The 16936-nt window shown below is 39.5% G+C and overlaps 1 protein-coding gene across 1 annotated transcript; it reads right to left on the reverse strand.

The window, feature by feature from the left end:
* Positions 1 to 6067: 6067 nt before the first annotated feature.
* On the reverse strand, positions 6068 to 9545 carry NPS (neuropeptide S). Its single transcript, XM_020973613.1, has 2 exons — positions 9414 to 9545; positions 6068 to 6247 (listed from the first exon to the last, which is right to left on the reverse strand). The coding sequence occupies exons 1-2, from the start codon at positions 9543 to 9545 to the stop codon at positions 6068 to 6070; spliced, it is 312 nt and encodes a 103-aa protein (XP_020829272.1).
* Between the last annotated feature and the right edge of the window lie 7391 nt (positions 9546 to 16936).

Below are 16936 nucleotides of genomic sequence, written 5' to 3' on the forward strand. Positions count from 1 at the left end.
CAGAGAAATGAACAGAGGATTTCTACACCTGCGCTTTCAGATACTGAGAAGGCAAATGTCATTAGGGTAGGAAATTGGAAGATCGGGCATGGCACTGGTGGATGCAATTTGGAAGATACTCTTGGCAAGTTATTACCCCATGGATATGCTGTCAAAAGGATATGAACAGTTTTCAAAAGAAGAAATGCAAACTATCAACAACCGTGTGAAAAATTGCTCTGAATTACTAATAAGGGAAATACAAAATAAACTAAGTCTAAGGTGGCAAGGATCATAAAAACCAAAAATAATCCGTTTTGGAAAGAGTCGGGGAAGATAAGCACACCACAGCATGATAGGCAGGGCTTTCATTAGTTGAAGCATCTGGAAAACAGTTTGGAAATGACTGGGAAAAGTGATTAAATGGTTCATCATCTTTGACCCAGAAATTGCACCAATGGGTGTATATGTACCACAACAAGGTCAAAAACAGAATGAAAGTTTCCATGTACACAAAGATATCGCTAGCTGCATCTGTCAGGCATAAAAACAAAAGCAAAAGCAAAACTGGCGCCTGGGTTGTGTAAGCATCAGGCGTAATCAAGTCACTCTACTAAAATAAAGTGAGTCATAAAGCATTATGCCCCAGGATTTCATATGTAGAATGAGTACCATATTTCTTGCCTTCTCAATGGATTGGAGAGGGACAGAGAAAGGGGGAAAATTTGGACCTGAGAATAATTTTTAAAAATAAAATAAAATATCATTCTCTGGCAACTTGACCAGGCAAAGCAAGTCTCAATCAATCAACCATTTAATCCTACGCTTTAGAGAAAAGCACGAAAAGTACGTGGGTGAAGCGTAGTGAACTACTGACAGAAGGCGATTCAGATTGACTAAGGAAACCCTGCCACGCCTTGTGAGTTACCTACAGAATATTGACACGCTTCCAGATCAGAGAGGTTCTGAGATGCTGGCTGCACAGTGGGAGGCGTAGGGGCAACAGGAGCTGGGCCAGAAAGAACCGGTGGCCTCGGGGCGACTGACAAAAGAGGAGAGGAAAACTAGGCTGAAGCTGAGGCGTCTTGGGGCAGAAGACTTAGGCACATCTCACCAGCTGTACCTGCCTGCTCAAGGACTGAAGGCAGGTCCAAGAAGGTCTGCTCTTTCTCTTCTTCTGCCCCCCAAACCTGTCTAGGAGCAGACTGCCATAAATCCCATTGGCTCTTTACCCCAAAATTTCCAATAACCTACATTGTGCCTCAACCATAAGGAGGCCAGTGCTCAAAAATGTAAATTAAGGCAGAGAGTCCAACCTTGGCCTACATGTTATGAATTTTACCTGACCAGACACTCAAAGAGATCATGATGATAGCCCTAACTTTTTACTGAGCATAAGCTCCCTAAAGCAGCAGAGGAAAGAATTATGCGGATCTGATGGGCTATTATACCCACCCAGGCTTAATATGAGCTAACATTGTAGCAGGACAGGAGAAACACAGACAAGCAAATGTATACAAGGAATTGGGGGGGGGAGAGGGAGAGAGAGAGAGAGAGAGAGAGAGAGAGAGAGAGAGAGAGAGTGTCTGTGTGTATAATAGAGCTTTGAAGTCAGGAAGATTTGCGTTCAAGCGTCATAAATCTGACATACACTGGCTGTGTGACCATGGTCGAGCCACTTCCTGCCTCCACCCTCTATACAGATCTCATGAATTACAAGTTACAGAGAAGGTGCTGACCTACATTGTTATCAGAAGGTCCTCCATGGGAGCTCCCCACCCTAGTATCCCAGGCCCAGGCCCAAAAGAACCAAACCAAACCACCACCACCACCAGAAGAATACCCATCATTTTCATTCTCTCTGGCTCTCCTTCCTCACCTCCTCCTATTGCCTTCCCTGGTTTCTTTTGAATCTTAACTAAAAATTTACCTCCTACAGAAGCTTTCTAAAATCCCTCTTAATTCTAATGTCTTCCATCTGCTAATTATTTCCTATTTAACTTGCATATAGCTTGCTTTGTATATATTTGTTTTCGTGTTGTCTCCCACATTAGATTGTGAGCTCCTTGAGGGCAGGAACTCTCTTTTGCCTTGTTTTGGATCCCCAGTGCTTGCCATAGTACCTGGCACATAGCAGGCACTTAACAAATATTTGATTGTGGGACATTTGGAGAATGGTTGAATAAGTTGTGGCATATGAATAGGGTGAAATATTCTTGCACCAAAAGGAACTATGAATACCAGGGATTCAGAAGAATATTTTATGAATTAATGAAGAATTAAACAGGTAAACTCAAGAACAATACGACCAATGACCGTAATAACATAAAGGGGAAAAACCCCACACTAAAAGGCAGCAACAATTAGATGAATGCAGCACTCAAGCTGGGTCTCTCCTTTTGAGAGATGTGGGGACCTACAGCACACAGTGCTCTGTAAATATCAAATAAGGTTAATTATAGTCAAGTTAGTTGACTAGGAGTGATTATTGCAAAGTGACAATTGTGTAAAAAGTCAAATGTATAAATAAAATATTTTCCATGATATTTTTGTCACTATAAAATCAGTGGCCAAAGGAACTAAATTGAACAAGGTAATGGAGTCATAACAAAAAGAAGTTTGGAGGTCTTTTTGACTTCATATGGGTCTATACTCAGAGGGAACTGGAAAATCGAGGGAATTATCTAGATAATTCAAAGGAAAGAAACCTTCTCCTGGAACCACTGTTCTCTCTGCCTTTTTTTTTTCTTTCATCATTTATCTTTTCAAAGAGTAACCTACACTCACTGCCTCCTCTGCTCAGCCCTACTCAGTCCTCACCTGTTTGGAGTGTTGCTCCACAATGAACCTGCTCAGTCCAAAGTTGCCAGTGAATGCCTGATCATGGCATTATTTCAGTCCTCCTCAACCTACCAGCACCTTCAGACCCTTAGTTTTCTGGAAAGTTGGTCTTCTCTGACTTCTCCTACTCTGTCTCTGTTTCTGGTGGCTTCCCTTCCCTCTGCCATTCCTTCAGTATGAGGGGGAATCCTTGCCTCTCTGCCTGTAGAATCATCCTTCTCCAATCCATCTTTCTCACTGCCATCCACTTCATTTTCAAGGAGAAGGTGCCCCTTGAGCTGAGATGAGGAAAATTATGTGGGACATTAAGGTTAGCATAGGAACAGGAAACGGTTATCCTGATGAAGAGTTAGGAGAGACAGTGGAGCTGTCTTCAAGGACTTGAAAGACTGACACATGCAAAATCAATTAGTTTTGTTCTGCTTGACCATGGAGGTCAAAACCAGGAGCAATGGGGAGAGGGTAAAGATAGAAATTTGACTTGGATGTCAGGAACAATTTCTAACAATTAGAGCTGGCCCAAAGCTGAATCGGCTTCCTCCAGAGGTGATGAGTTCTCTCTTCATTGGAGATCTTCAAGCAAAGGCAGGATGATCATTTGTTAGGTACATCGTATAGATGAACCTTGTTCAGGTATGGCTTGACTTGATGTCTTCTGAGGTCCTTTCTAGATCCAAGATACTATAATTCTGTGATATCCTTGGAGCTTCAAATATTCTTAGAGTTCCTGGTGCAGAATTGGGTGACTTTTGATGCAAGGGGTTGACCAAGATAATTTCCCAATTAATTTAACATGTTTGTGGGGATTTGATTGTTTGATACCCAGAAGATAATATGCCACAGTAAACTGATTTGTCCATTGGAACCTTGGTAAGAGTACAAAGAACAACTCCTGAGTGGTTACTGATATTCATGAAATGATTTGGTTACCTGGAACTTTTAGAAAAATGTACTCTTGTATGAGGAGCTACTCCTTTATGCTGGACTATAAAAGACCTGAGACCACTCTTGGTGTCATTTTTACCCATATTTTACTTTTCCCTTACATCTTTCCTCTAGAGTTGTGCAATGTGGAATGGTGTCCCACTTCCTTCCCTACTGTAACTGACAGTTGCTGTCTTTTAGCTGAAGTACTTAGTAAACAGTATTTGCTTGCCCAAGTGCCCTGAGAGACTGGGAGGGGAATGCTTAGACCTCAAATTCCTAACCACCTTCTGCCTTTGTTTTCCTTTCTGTAAACATGTCAGAGAACAACAAACTGAAAGTGGACTTTCTAAGTCTGAGAGATGGCAGTAGCCAGGTTAGTAACAGAGTATCAAGAGTTGCTGCCAAAGCACATAACTGAAGCAGACACGTACTTGCTCCTATGTCCCAAGAAAGAGTTTATGAACAATGTTCCTAAACTTCAGCTTCCTAGAAGGTTCCAGGAGGAAGCACAATTCTAGAATTTAACAGAAGAAGCATTTTTCTGCACACTGTCCACCTTGTTCAACTTTGAGGACAACTCAAATTTAAGAGTTCAAAAACTGGTCTCCGAGAGAAAGAAGAGATTCTTTAATAGTGTGCCTAGTGGAGAAAGATAATACTCCATATGGCCTTTAGAGGTGGAGAGCAATAAAGGACTTTCCTTGAGATGAGGAGCCCTTTATTATTACCATGAGTAATTAGAACAGTGCAGAGCAGACACAAAGTAAATCTACCTTCTTGAGGGTTGGAGGGAGTCTCATTCAGAGGGTATCATTACAAGCTGGGGAGGGATCTCTGTGGGAGTTAGGGTTTTAACCAGGATGCCAGGGTGTTACTCTAATGGCAACCCCAAGTTCAGCTATCTTCTCAGGGAACCTTATAGACTATGGTATATGCTTCATGCATTTTCTTTTTGGGCTCCTTTTAGCAATTTTTGTGGGGTCCAAGAAAAGGCTGTCCTCTACCTAAGATGCACTTGTTACCCAAAGTGTTTGTACAGGAGCTACGAACCCTGAACCCATATGCTTACAAATTTCTCTGAGGAAATTCTGGGTGGGGGCCCATGAGCCAAAAGAGATGTCGACCTATTTAAGATTGGTGGTTTAGATCTAGCTTATGTGAGCCCTAAATTTAAACAAGCATTGGGCCACAGGCCACATTTATATAAGTGCTATATGTCTAAGCCTTCTATTCTGAAAAGGGAGGGTTGACTGAGCAGTTCATTGGGTTATATGAAAAAAAAAATGTTGATTTGGGGGCCAAGGACTTAATGTTTTGTAACATGAGACCACAGTTAATTCTCCATCTTATTCGGTATGTTGTCTTTCTATACCAGGTTTTGAAAGAAGCATTTTGCTTTTCCTCAGAAATAGCCACAGACTTATTTGCCTATATCCTAGTCTTTAATTCATTATACATTTAACCAAGAGCTTTTTTAAAATACTGTAAAATAGAGGAGGTCTAGATGCAGGGTTGCCAAGGAGGCCAGATGTTTCTTAGCTGAGGCCTAATTTCCCATGATTCTTGAGACAGAGTCCACAAAACAACCATACCAGTGATGACAAATAAACACTTGCCTACCTCTGGCTGCTGCTATTGGCAAAACTCCCCCCACCCCACCCTTTGCATTTTGTGAGAAAGTAAATGGATTTCTACACAGCCAAATGATCATCTGTTGCTCTGGTATAATCAGAATTGCAAGGCGAGAGCAGGAATCAAATTGGGGCATCCCTGGTGATGTCTGTTCCTGGCATTAATAGATTAACTGAAGAAAAGGTAACTGCTTCGAGCTCAACTTTCTTTGATTTCCCAAGACACTCTTAAAAATGAGATGACGCATATCAAGGGACTCAGTCCTAGCTAAATCATTCAGAAAACTGTATTAAAAAGCAATTAGGCCTTTACATATGGTCTGTAGCAGCCAAGGACTCTTGGGTATACAGGCAGGAAATTACGTCACTTGTTACCGTATGTGCTCAAAGTGCACATCCAATTTTAGATCAATGGGATGCAATCTAATTAATTCACCAATCCATACTCACGGAATTAATGCAACAGTGACTCTACTCTCTGTTGTCTTCACAAATCCATGAAATGTGGGAACACTACTATGGCAAATGGTTATGCAGTTAGTACTGTTGTGGGGTAGGGAGTAGCACTGGGGGGAAAGTGCTTCAGCAATTCTTAATTATTGAAATAAAAGTGATTTTTTTTAGCACATTCATCATGCTAAAATTTGTTTTGAAATTTGTTGTTTAAGTTGAGTCTTTTTTGCATTGACTCATGATTTTGCTCTTCGAAAGGAAGTTTTTTTAATTCCTGTGCCAACTCCATTGCGAAAGGACCTTTTCATGACATTCTTCACGAAAAATGGCTTTAGAAAAGCCAGCTCTTCACTCCTGTCCACCGCAGCTAAGCAGCTATTCAGCAGGATGAGAAAGTAATCAGATTTTTCAGACAGCTGGCAATTCAAATTAAAAAAAAAAAAAGAATTATTGCTTTAGGGCATTCTTTTTTTTTCCCAAAAAGCAAGAGTTAGAGTTGAAAGTTTGTTTCATCATAAAAGCAAACATTTCCAACATTTGAAATGACTCCATTTGATATAAACAAAACTGACTCCTTTTTAAATCAGCAATTTCATTGAAATGTAAGCTCTGTATCCATATACAGATTAATACTGTTGTATTCCTGTGCTGTTTTTCCAACCGCTATTCACATTTACAGTGGCCAATATGATTGAAATATAAATACATCTTTTCAATGGCACTAAAAATAACATAGCACTGAGGACTTTCAATCCTTCAAAAGATCTTGGATTTTCTTGGTGTGATGATTCTCTTCCCTTATGCCATTCAAAAGTGTATCTGCTAGATAGTCATCATGGGCAGCTCTGGACTCCCAAAGTCAACACCTAGGAAGGAGCCACTGTTCTCATGACTGATTCATCTAAGACGCATCAACTTAGAGTTGCAAAGGACTTTAGTGATCTTCTATTCCACCCCTCCCCCATTTGGAGAAGAAGAGACCGAACATCAGAGAAATTAAGGGAGCTGCCCAGGGTCACCCAAATACTAAGTGGCAGAACCAGCACCAGACCTAGGTCCTGCGACTCCAAAAACAGTATTTCCTGTTACACCACAAGGTGGCTTATCTTCTTTCAACAGATCCATAGTCTATGGCTGGCCCAGATGCAAAGCCTTCCACATTTACACAACTGGTCAGGACTTATTTGCCATTGGTATAAACTCTGAGAGCTCAAGGCTATTTTCACACCATAAGGAGGCATCTAAAGACTTAAGTGGTGGGGTTTTTTTAAAGATTAATTTTTACTGATATCCTTCATTTTTACATTACTTCATTTTTGAATACATTCCTCTACCCAAGGAGGCATCACTGCTAACAAAAATAAATAAATATACAAGCAAATAAGTAAATGAATGAATAAATGGAAGAGAAAAAAAGCAGTTTGGCAAAGTTAACCAACATATCAACTGAGTCTGATGGTATATGCAATATTCCACACTCACTGTCCCCACCTCTGCAAAGATTAAAAAACAAGTGACAGAATTTTTTTTTAACTTCACTCTGTGACCTATTCAGTGCTATTTTAAAATATTATCAGGGTCTATTTACCAACTTTTGATGTGATAGTTTTTCTTTGTTTTACTATTTTCCTCTCCTAATGTTCTAGTCTAATTGTCCAGTAGGGGGATTGAAGGTCAGGATAGTGTCACCTCTTTTGGGAAATCTCTCTCTGCTGTATAAAAATGTTAGCTTTTTCCATTAGGAAAGGAACAGCATATATCCTGAGCTACCGTATTTATTAGGTTTTCTCTCCTCTCTAGTTTCCGAGTGTGTGCAATGCACCAAAGAGGATTCAGAAGAGGATAACTAGGGTGAAAAAAATGATCATTGAGTAGAGCACTCTAAGCAAAGATGCTCGAGAAAGCACCTTTCCCAAGTAGGGTCCAGGCAGCATAAAAACATTGAAGCTGGAAAAAATACAAATCAACCCCCTTAAAGGCTTCAAGCCTCATTTTATACAAGATACACTCCTCCTCCCCAATATTCTGACACAAAGAAACACATTTCCTTTCAAGTTACATCAGGAAAGGATTGAAATGGTGAGTTAAAGAGCTACCTGGCTCCCCTAGGCTCCTGGGCTGCCCACCATGCATAATGCTTGGGGGCTAATTCAGATCAAGGTTACCCAGGATATCGTTTCTAACCTTCCTTAGGTGAATGCATTAAAGGAGTCCAGGTGAAGGGGCTGGTCCTTCAAGAAGCAGAATATTCCAGAAATTTGGAGCAAGTGGGCTCAGGGACAATACACATGGTCAATTGATCCAGAAGTCTTGACCACATAGCTACTATGCATCCACGGCTTTGCTACACACAGACTTAGATGGCCCCAACCACAGAAACTGACATAGCTTATAACTTCATCTATTTTGAAATTGGGGACCAGATGGCTCTGAATCACTCAATCAGTACTCATCTTCCCAGAAACACATTTGGTACCGACCCCTTAAAATTATAAAAGAAATGTCTGAGCATTAGTTTGGAAACTTAACTTCCCAGCCCTAGGAACTGAATCCCTCTGTGGATTACTGAAAGGAATCTCTGGAGGGGAGATGGGCCAAGGGACTCCTCTGCTTGTATTTTTAGGTGATGTCATTCCAGATCATCTCTCTGTAGATCATGAATCCCCAGAGTCATAGTCTGAGGACTCATTTGCCAAAGAAGCTAGATTCTTCTAGCTGTTCTATCACATCACTGCTGACTATAGGAGATATAATTAGGAAAATTCTCTGACCTGAAAAAAATAGGATGATGTGCAAGGAAGTAATGCCAGAAACATTCATTTTCAGATAAAAGAGACTTCGTGACTAAACATGAGGAAATTATAGAATCATAAAGAGGGACAGTCTAGAAGACTAAGCATGGAGTAAGGAGAAGCTGGGTTTAAGTCCTGCTTATGCACAAACTGGTTGAATGGTCATGGGAAAGTGTTTTAACCTCTCAATGCCCCAGGCAACTTCTTCTGAGTTACTGATCTGAATTACTGGGAAGATTTCTTGCACATATGATATCACATGTTCAGATTGCGAGAGACAGAGGTAGAAAGCTAGAGACAAAGAGAAAGACAGTAGGAAGTAGGAAGGAGAGAGGTAGGAGGAGGGGAGTGTTGACAGAGAGAGAAAAAGAGAAACAGAGAGAATGAGAGACAGACAGAGATATAGGCACAAGGAGACAAAGAGAAAATCCAAGACACACAGAGACAGAAAGATAAAAATGAAAGCTTCAATAAAAGTAAATATTTGCTTTGACTTTGTGAACAGATGTATTCAGGATAAAGAATGAAGAATTTAAAAAGTAGCTCTGTATGCCAAAATGTGCACTTTTGTGGCATTGTCAATACAGGTAGGATGCCAAGCAGATTTTTAAAATATTCCCTGAGTCTACTGAGTGAAACATGGCTTTGCAGTGACCTGATAGCTGGGTCCTCATGGCATTTTAACTGGACCCAGCTCTATTCATCAAGGCCCTCTTTCCTAAGTGACAGTTTACCAAGCATGACTTTTGCAGCATCAGTGTAAGCAGCAGAGAAAGAAGCCGAGTCTTACCGTGGGTGAGGGAGTGGGGTTGCAGCATAGCATCTGCATGGAAGAAATCCAGAGGACCAGAAAAAGATTCAACTTCAGTGAGCTGCAAAGGAAAAAAAAAACATCCAATGAGTCGCCACCAGCCAGCACCATCCAGGTGGCGGCCACCCAGCCTTTGCCTTTGGGAGAGCATAATCCTCTTACCTGGCCATGTTCTACCTGCAGAAACCTGTGCCAGCCCACAGCTCTCTATGGCCAAATACCTCACGCTTACTGCCAGCCCTTCCTTGGGTGACCCTTTTATAGGAATAAAAATGTCACCAGCTCACATCTTAAAGTGACTAATTGGTCCTGTGGTAACCTTTTCTCCTTGTTAACTGGTGATGATAAGAGCTCAGTGGCAGGGCCAATCTGCTCCCTGCTGCTGACATCCCTTCAAGTTTTGTCACAAAACAAAACTATGTCTCCAAGTCCTTGACTTCTAACCCATATCAGGTCTAACAGAGGTCTTGGGAACTGTCAAAAGTGTGCCATGCTTGGAATTTACACCTTCATGTAGAATGACATTAATCCCTAGAACGGGGCACGCCCATTCTGCTGCCCACACAAAATGAGCCTTAGGAGAAGAAAGACAAGGCAGATCTTTTCCTTGGCAACACTTTCAAGTTAATCAACTGTCCTTCACCCAATTGTCTTCTTTTCAGAGTTTGATAGTTAAGCATGTTTAAAAGAATGATTCTTCTTTCCCACCAGTATCCCTGAAAGAATGAGGAAACCTTGCTCAAAATTCCTCTGTTCACATGGTCTACCCTCCTGTGAAATCCTCCTGAACAGCTCTGCTTTTCTTCCAAAATCTAGGGAGATATGAGGAGGTCAGGTTGTTGGCTGGAGCTAGTGGTTAGGATCTTATAATTTATGTCAATAAAATTGACATCCAAATTGAAATCATCACTCCCCTCAACCCTGCCCTCTTCCTCCACTCCTTTCTATTTTGATGTCTTCCAAGTAGTAAGGATTGAAACCTCAAAATCTTTTTTTTACTCTTTTCTCCTATTCATGCCTTCACATCCAACTGGTCACCAAGTTTGGTGGCCTCTTCCCTCCACCTCCAAATCTTTTTCCAATCTGCTCCCTCCTGCCATTTGCATGGCCACAATTGTGGCTCAGTATACAACCTCCTGCCTATATTATTCTGATAACTTCTCAAACCATTTCTTCTCCACTGCACCTACACATCTTATCACTCTTCATTTAGTCTTTTTTTTTCTAACCACCTGAGGAATCTTCCTCAAGAGTTCCTCTGCTCTGAAATCTTTACTGGCTCCCAGTCTATAGGGCAAACTGTAAACTCCTTATGTTACTATTTAAGCTAGTTCACAATCTGGCAACTGACCTTTTCTAGCCTTGTAACTCATGTTCCTCTTCAAGCATTCCACCTTTTTACCAAACTGGACTGTGCTCAAGGGGGAAGAGTCAAGATGGTAGAGTAACAACTTAGCAATTTTGCTGTAGCTCTCCCCAAACCTCTTCTACAGTAAGCTAAAGGGTTTGACAAACCTCATTCTTACTTGCAAAGCCAAGAAAGTCATAGTGAGTCACTTGTTTTCAGCCTAGGGTAACTTAGAAAGATAAACAGAGAGATTTACAGACATTGCGGTGGGGGCTGTCCAAGAACATGGCACACTAGCAGAAGCAACACCAGTTGTATGGGGGCAGAAATGGTGTGGAGCATCCCAGTGCCCCAGAGCAGTGAGGGAATTAAACATTTGGGCATATAGACACCCCTAAAGGCCCTTGTTTTAGCACTAGGAGTAGGAACAGGGGGTATCTAGCAGCCCTGTCACCTAGTTCTAGGTTGGAGTTTATAAAAGCAGAAGAGCAACTGGGGTCATGAGAGAGCAGGTGACCTAGCTGTGTAAGGAGCAGAGCACAGAGAAGCAGGGCATTGAACAGACTTCTTCATGGATCACACCACACTGACAGCACTGGAAAATTGCAGACTCCAAGACTAAGCTGTGAAGAGCAGCAAAAGTTCAGACAATATATTCCTCCCTTTCCCCAGAATTGAACAGAGCCCAACTCTAATATAAAGTCCAACATCAAGAACTAGGCTGGAAAAATGAGCAAATAACAAAAGAATCAGAACATAAAAAGTTACATGGTGACAAGGAAGCTCAAGATACAAACTCAAAAGACAATAACTTGAAAACATCTGTAAGGAAAGCCTCAAAGAAAAATGCAAATTTTACATATGGCCAACAAGAATTTCTAGAAGAACAAATGAAAGAGATTTTTTAGAAGTGTAAAAATGATTTTTAAAATCAAGTAAGAGTAAGTAGAGGAAAAATAAGAAAAGAAATGTAAGCTATGTGAGAAAATTATGAAAAGAGAATTAACATCTTGGTAAAAAAGAGGTACAAAAATACTGAAGAAAGCAACTCCTTAAAAATTAGAATCGGTCACATGGAAACTAATGACTTTATAAAACAACAAGAAACAATAAAACAAAATTAACAGGGAAGTAAGAGGGAAAGGGACTAAGAGAAAGAGGGAGGAAGATAAGAAAAAGGGCAGATGAAGGGAGGCAGTAGTCAAAAGGAAGACTCTTAAGGAAGTGACAGGGTAAAAAAAAAAGATGGTGGATAGAAGAGGAAAAAAAAGATTGAGGGAAATACATCCTTAGCAGTCTATAATTGTTATTGTGAATGGGATGAACTCACCCATAAAATGGAAGATGGCAGAATGGATTACAAACCAGAATCTAACAATATTGTTTACAAGAAACACACTTGAAAAAGCAATATACACACAGGCTTAAATAAGGAGCTAGACAAGAAGCCTGCTTCAGGAGAATTTTTAAAAAAGCAGGGATTGCAATCTCGATCACAAACAAAGCAAAAGGAAAAACAAAAGACCTAATGAAAAGAAATAATAGAAGAAACTACATCTTGCTAACAGGTACAATAGACAATGAATTAATATCAATGCTGAACATATATATATGTATATATATATATATATATATATGTGTGTGTGTGTGTGTATGTACATGTATATATATATATGTATATATATATATATATATATAACACACACACACACACATATATATCAAATGACATAGCATTCAAATTCTTGAAGGAAATATAAATGATTTATAGGAGGAAATAGACAGTAAAACAGTAGGGGACATCAATTATGATAAAAACAGTAGGGAGCCTTAAAATTAGATACATCTAACCATAAAACAGACTATGCTACTCTGGGTGTGAGCAACAAGATGTCAGAATAGACAATTTCTCTAATACCAATGACCTCTCATACCTCTCCAAAATAGAAATTATGTGCCAAAGATAAGTAGTATGGTATAGGACACCCAGAATTCAAAAGAAGGCAAAAAAACCCCTAAATCTTAGGATCTAATGCTCACTGACCCTGAGTTTTCTCAGAACTTCTTTCCGATCTCCCATGTAGCCTACAAAGAGGCTGCACTAGCGGACCCAAGGACACAAAACAGGTTTACATCAAAGCCTGCTCCTGTACTTCCTCTTCCTCTTTTCAGTGCTATAGAATATCAGCTCCAGGCTATAGGACTTTCTTCAGGCCTTAATAGCCACCATGGCCACAGCTTTTAGGAGCAAGAGCTTGCTGGGTGTTGCACCAACCCAGAAGCACCAACACTAAGCTGGTAAACCATGAATTGCCCAGTGTGGGAGGAGGTTGCGATGCTTTGACATCTGACCCACAAAGAAATCATGATCAGGAAGGAGTCAGAAGTGAGTGATAAGGAAAATAAGGCTTTATGGTCACCAAATTTTGCTGTAGATTCACATTAAACTTGATGTTCAAATGACTTTCTGCTTAGCCTTTCCTCTTCCATCTCATACCTTACCTGTCTTCAACTCCATCTCAAAAGAGAAGGAGAAGAACTGAAAATATCTAAAATTCCAGGAAAAAGAAATCTCAAAGACCTTGAGCGTAAATAGAGAAATCAACAGGAAAAACAATAATTGAATCAATAGTGTCTTTTGGGTGCTTTGGGAGGTTATCCCCAAATATTTTATGCATTTTATGCATTTGGTTATTTGGAATTCAAGTTCCCTTTCTATCATTGCTTCTTGTGTTTTGTTATGATTATATAGAAATTCTGTTGATTTTTGAGCATTTATTTTGTAACTTGCAACTTTACTGAAGCTATTAATTGTCTAAATTAGCATCTCTGCTGATTCCCTGGGATTTCCCAAGTAAACCATCATATCATCAACAAACAGGGACATTTTTGTCTATTCCTTGTTTATCTTTATTCCTTTAATTCCTTTATCTTGTCTTATTACTAGTATTTCTGAAACCAACTAAATGATAGTGGAGAGAGTGGGAATCCTTGCTTCATTCTTGTATTTTCTGAAAAAGATTCTAGTGTATCCCTATTGCATATGATGCTTGCTTTCAGTTTTAGATAGATTTTTTCTTATGATATTAAAAAAAAAGGTGTCAAGCCTTTACTTTGTAGGGTTTTTAGCATAAAAGAGGGTTATACTCTGTCAAAAAGCTTTTTCCACATCTATTGAAATGATCGTGAAGTTTGGGATATTTGGGTTTTTAATTTGGTCATATTGACTGTTTTTCTAATGTTGAGCCATTCTTTCATCTCTGGTATAAATCTTATTTGATCATAATGATGATTTCTTGGGTAAATCACTGTAATCTTTTAAATAGGATTTTGTTTAATTTTTTGTGTCATTGTTCTAGCCTATAGTTTTCTTTCTGTGTTTTATCTTTCCCTGGTTTAGATATTAGTGTTATATTTTTCCAATAAAAGGATTTTGGTAGGATTTTTCTTTCTTAATTTTTGGGAATAATTTGAGAAGTATAGGTACTGATTTCTTTAAAAGTTTGACAGAATTCTCCAGTGAATCTGTCAAATCCAGGAATCTTTTTCTTGGTACTTCTTTTGTAACTAGATCTATTTCCCTTTCTGGGATCAGATTATTTAAAATCGGTATCTAGTCTTCTGATAGTTTGGATATTTTATGCTTTTGAAGATATCTCTCTATTTCTTCGGTGTTCTCAATTTTGTTAGCCTATTACTATGAATAATGTGTTTGGATATTTCTTTTTATTCTCTTTTTCCTGTGATTTGAGCCTAGTCAGTTGCTATTTTATTGATTTTTCTGCTTCTTTTTAATGAGATTAGCTAAGAATTTATCAATTTTGCTATTCATTTCAAAGAACTAGCTTTTAGTTTTATTTATCATTTTTATGGTGTTTCCAGTTTATTCATTTCTAGTTTGTCTATTTCCCCTCTAATTTTATTATCTCTTCTTTTGTGCTTATTTCAGTTTTCTGTTGATTTTCTCATTTTTAATGCATATTTGTTTTATTAATCTTTTTTTTCTATTTTGTTAATGTATAATTTTAAAGATATGATTTTCCCCCTGAGCACTGCATTAGCTGCATCACAGAAATTTTACTATATTGTTTCATCATTATCTTTTTCTTTTACATAGCTATTAATTGTCTCTGTGATTTATTCTTTAACCCACTCATTATTTAAGATTTCATTATTAAGTCTCCATTTCAGTATGTATTTTTTTCTTTGTGATTCCTGAACCAGTTTCTATTCTTATTGCATTATGGTCTGTAAAGGTTGTACGAACTATTTCTGCCTATTTACATGTGTTTATACTATCTCCATGTCCTAGTACATGGTCCACTTTTGTAAAAGTTTCATGCAGTGGAGTTGGAGCCAAAATGACAGAGAAAAGGCAGAGCCTCAGAGGCTTCCCAAATTCCATTCCAAACAACATTAAATAATGCATCTAAACAAATTCTGGAGTGGCAGAAGCCACAAAAGGATGGGGTGAAACAATTTTTCAGCCCATGACAACTAGGAAGGTCAGCAGGAAAGGCCGGTCACACCAGGGTGAGAGTGGAATAACACGGACTACAACAGCGCAGACCTCATCCCAGCAAACCAGCAACAGGTCTCAGGCGCAGCTGAATCAACAGTGGGCAGTGGCTGCTTCTGGAGCTCTCAGCCCCCAGATGGGAAGGGGTCACACAACTGGTCAGAAGGAGATGGCAGGATCCCTTTGCTGGCACTGGGGAGTTCTCTGTTGCATTGCCCATATTTGGATCTGGGTCCCAGTCCTGGGTCTTGGTTTCAGGGCAAGGAGAAGTACTAGCACAACAGAGCTTGGGGCCGCAGGAGAGCAAGGACCCTCCTCCCAGGTCCAGGGCAGAAGAGAGTGCTTGTGATTGATCACAGACCCTAGTACAGGCCTGAAGAACAGTAAACATGCCTCTTCTTAGGTCAGACCTACACAACTTGCAAACTTATTTGGGATGCAGATAGGTTAGACTAGAGGCAAACTAACAACGGTTGGTTGCCATAGGTCATATGACAAACAGGAGAGTGCCTGAAATCCTTTGGAGGGCTACAAGCTCACAGGCCATATGTTGTGCAGGCTTGCCTCAGATCACACCAACTTAGTAGAACTGAAAGCTTGCAGACCCCCCAGAACTACCTCTAAAAACAGCTGCACAAAAAACCTGAAGCTTGGGACAGTGCCTCCTTTACCCTAGGAGCAGAGCCTAACTTTAATATAGAGTGAAAAGTCAAGAAATAGGCTGGAGTAAACACACAAATGAAAAGATCCTGACCAGGGAAAATTGCTATGCTGACAGGGAAGATCAAAACCTAAATTCAGAAGGAGACAACAAAATCAAAATTGGTGCATCCAAAGCCTCAAAGAAAAAAAATGTGAATTGGTCTCAGGTCCTGGAAGAGCTCAAAAAAGGATCTTAAAAATAAAGTAAGAGAAGTAGAGGAAAAATTGGGAAAAGAAATGACAGTGATGCAAGAAAATCACGGAAGGAGAGTCAATAGCTTGGTAAGGGATGCACAAAAATAACGAACACTTCAAAAAACAGAATAGGCCAATTGGTAAAAGAGGCAAAAAAAAAATCCACTGAAGAGAAGAACTCCTTAAAAACCATAATTGGATAAATGGAAAAGGAGGTACAAAAACTCAATGAAGAAAACAACTCCTTAAAAATTAGAATTGGACAAGGGAAAGCTAATGACTCCATGAAACATCAAGAAACAATCAAACAAAATCGAAGACTGAAAAATAGAAGGAAATGTTGAATATCTCATTGGAAAAACAAATGACCTGGGACATAGATCAAGGAGAGAGAATCTAAGAATTATTGGACTATCTGAAAGCTATGTTCAAAAAATAGCCTGGACATCTGATGATGATGATGATGATGATGATGGAAAATTGCCCCAATATCCTCAAACCACAAAGTAAAATAGAAGTTGAAATAAATCCACTGATTACATCCCAAAAGAGATCCCAAAATGAAAACTTCCAGACCAAATTCCAGACCTTCCAGGCTAAGGAGAAAATATTGCAAGCAGCCAGAAAGAAACAATTCAAATATTATAGAGCCACACTCAGGATAACATAAGATTTAGCAGCTTTAACACAAAAGCATCAGAGGGCCAGAAACATGATATTCCAGAAGGCAAAGGAGTT

This window comes from Phascolarctos cinereus, unplaced genomic scaffold, assembly GCF_003287225.1.
Source record: "Phascolarctos cinereus isolate Bilbo 61053 unplaced genomic scaffold, phaCin_HiC Scaffold_3;HRSCAF=262, whole genome shotgun sequence".
NCBI lineage: Eukaryota > Metazoa > Chordata > Mammalia > Diprotodontia > Phascolarctidae > Phascolarctos > Phascolarctos cinereus.

Excerpts from the sequence above, each read along its gene's own strand:
- NPS (XM_020973613.1), bottom strand. The coding sequence starts at position 9,545 with ATGGTGCTGGCTGGTGGCGACTCATTGGATGTTTTTTTTTTCCTTTGC. Across the intron at positions 6,248-9,413 it reads ACCCCACTCCCTCACCCACG|CTGTCTGAAAAATCTGATTA; the intron begins GTAAGACTCGGC and ends TTGAATTGCCAG.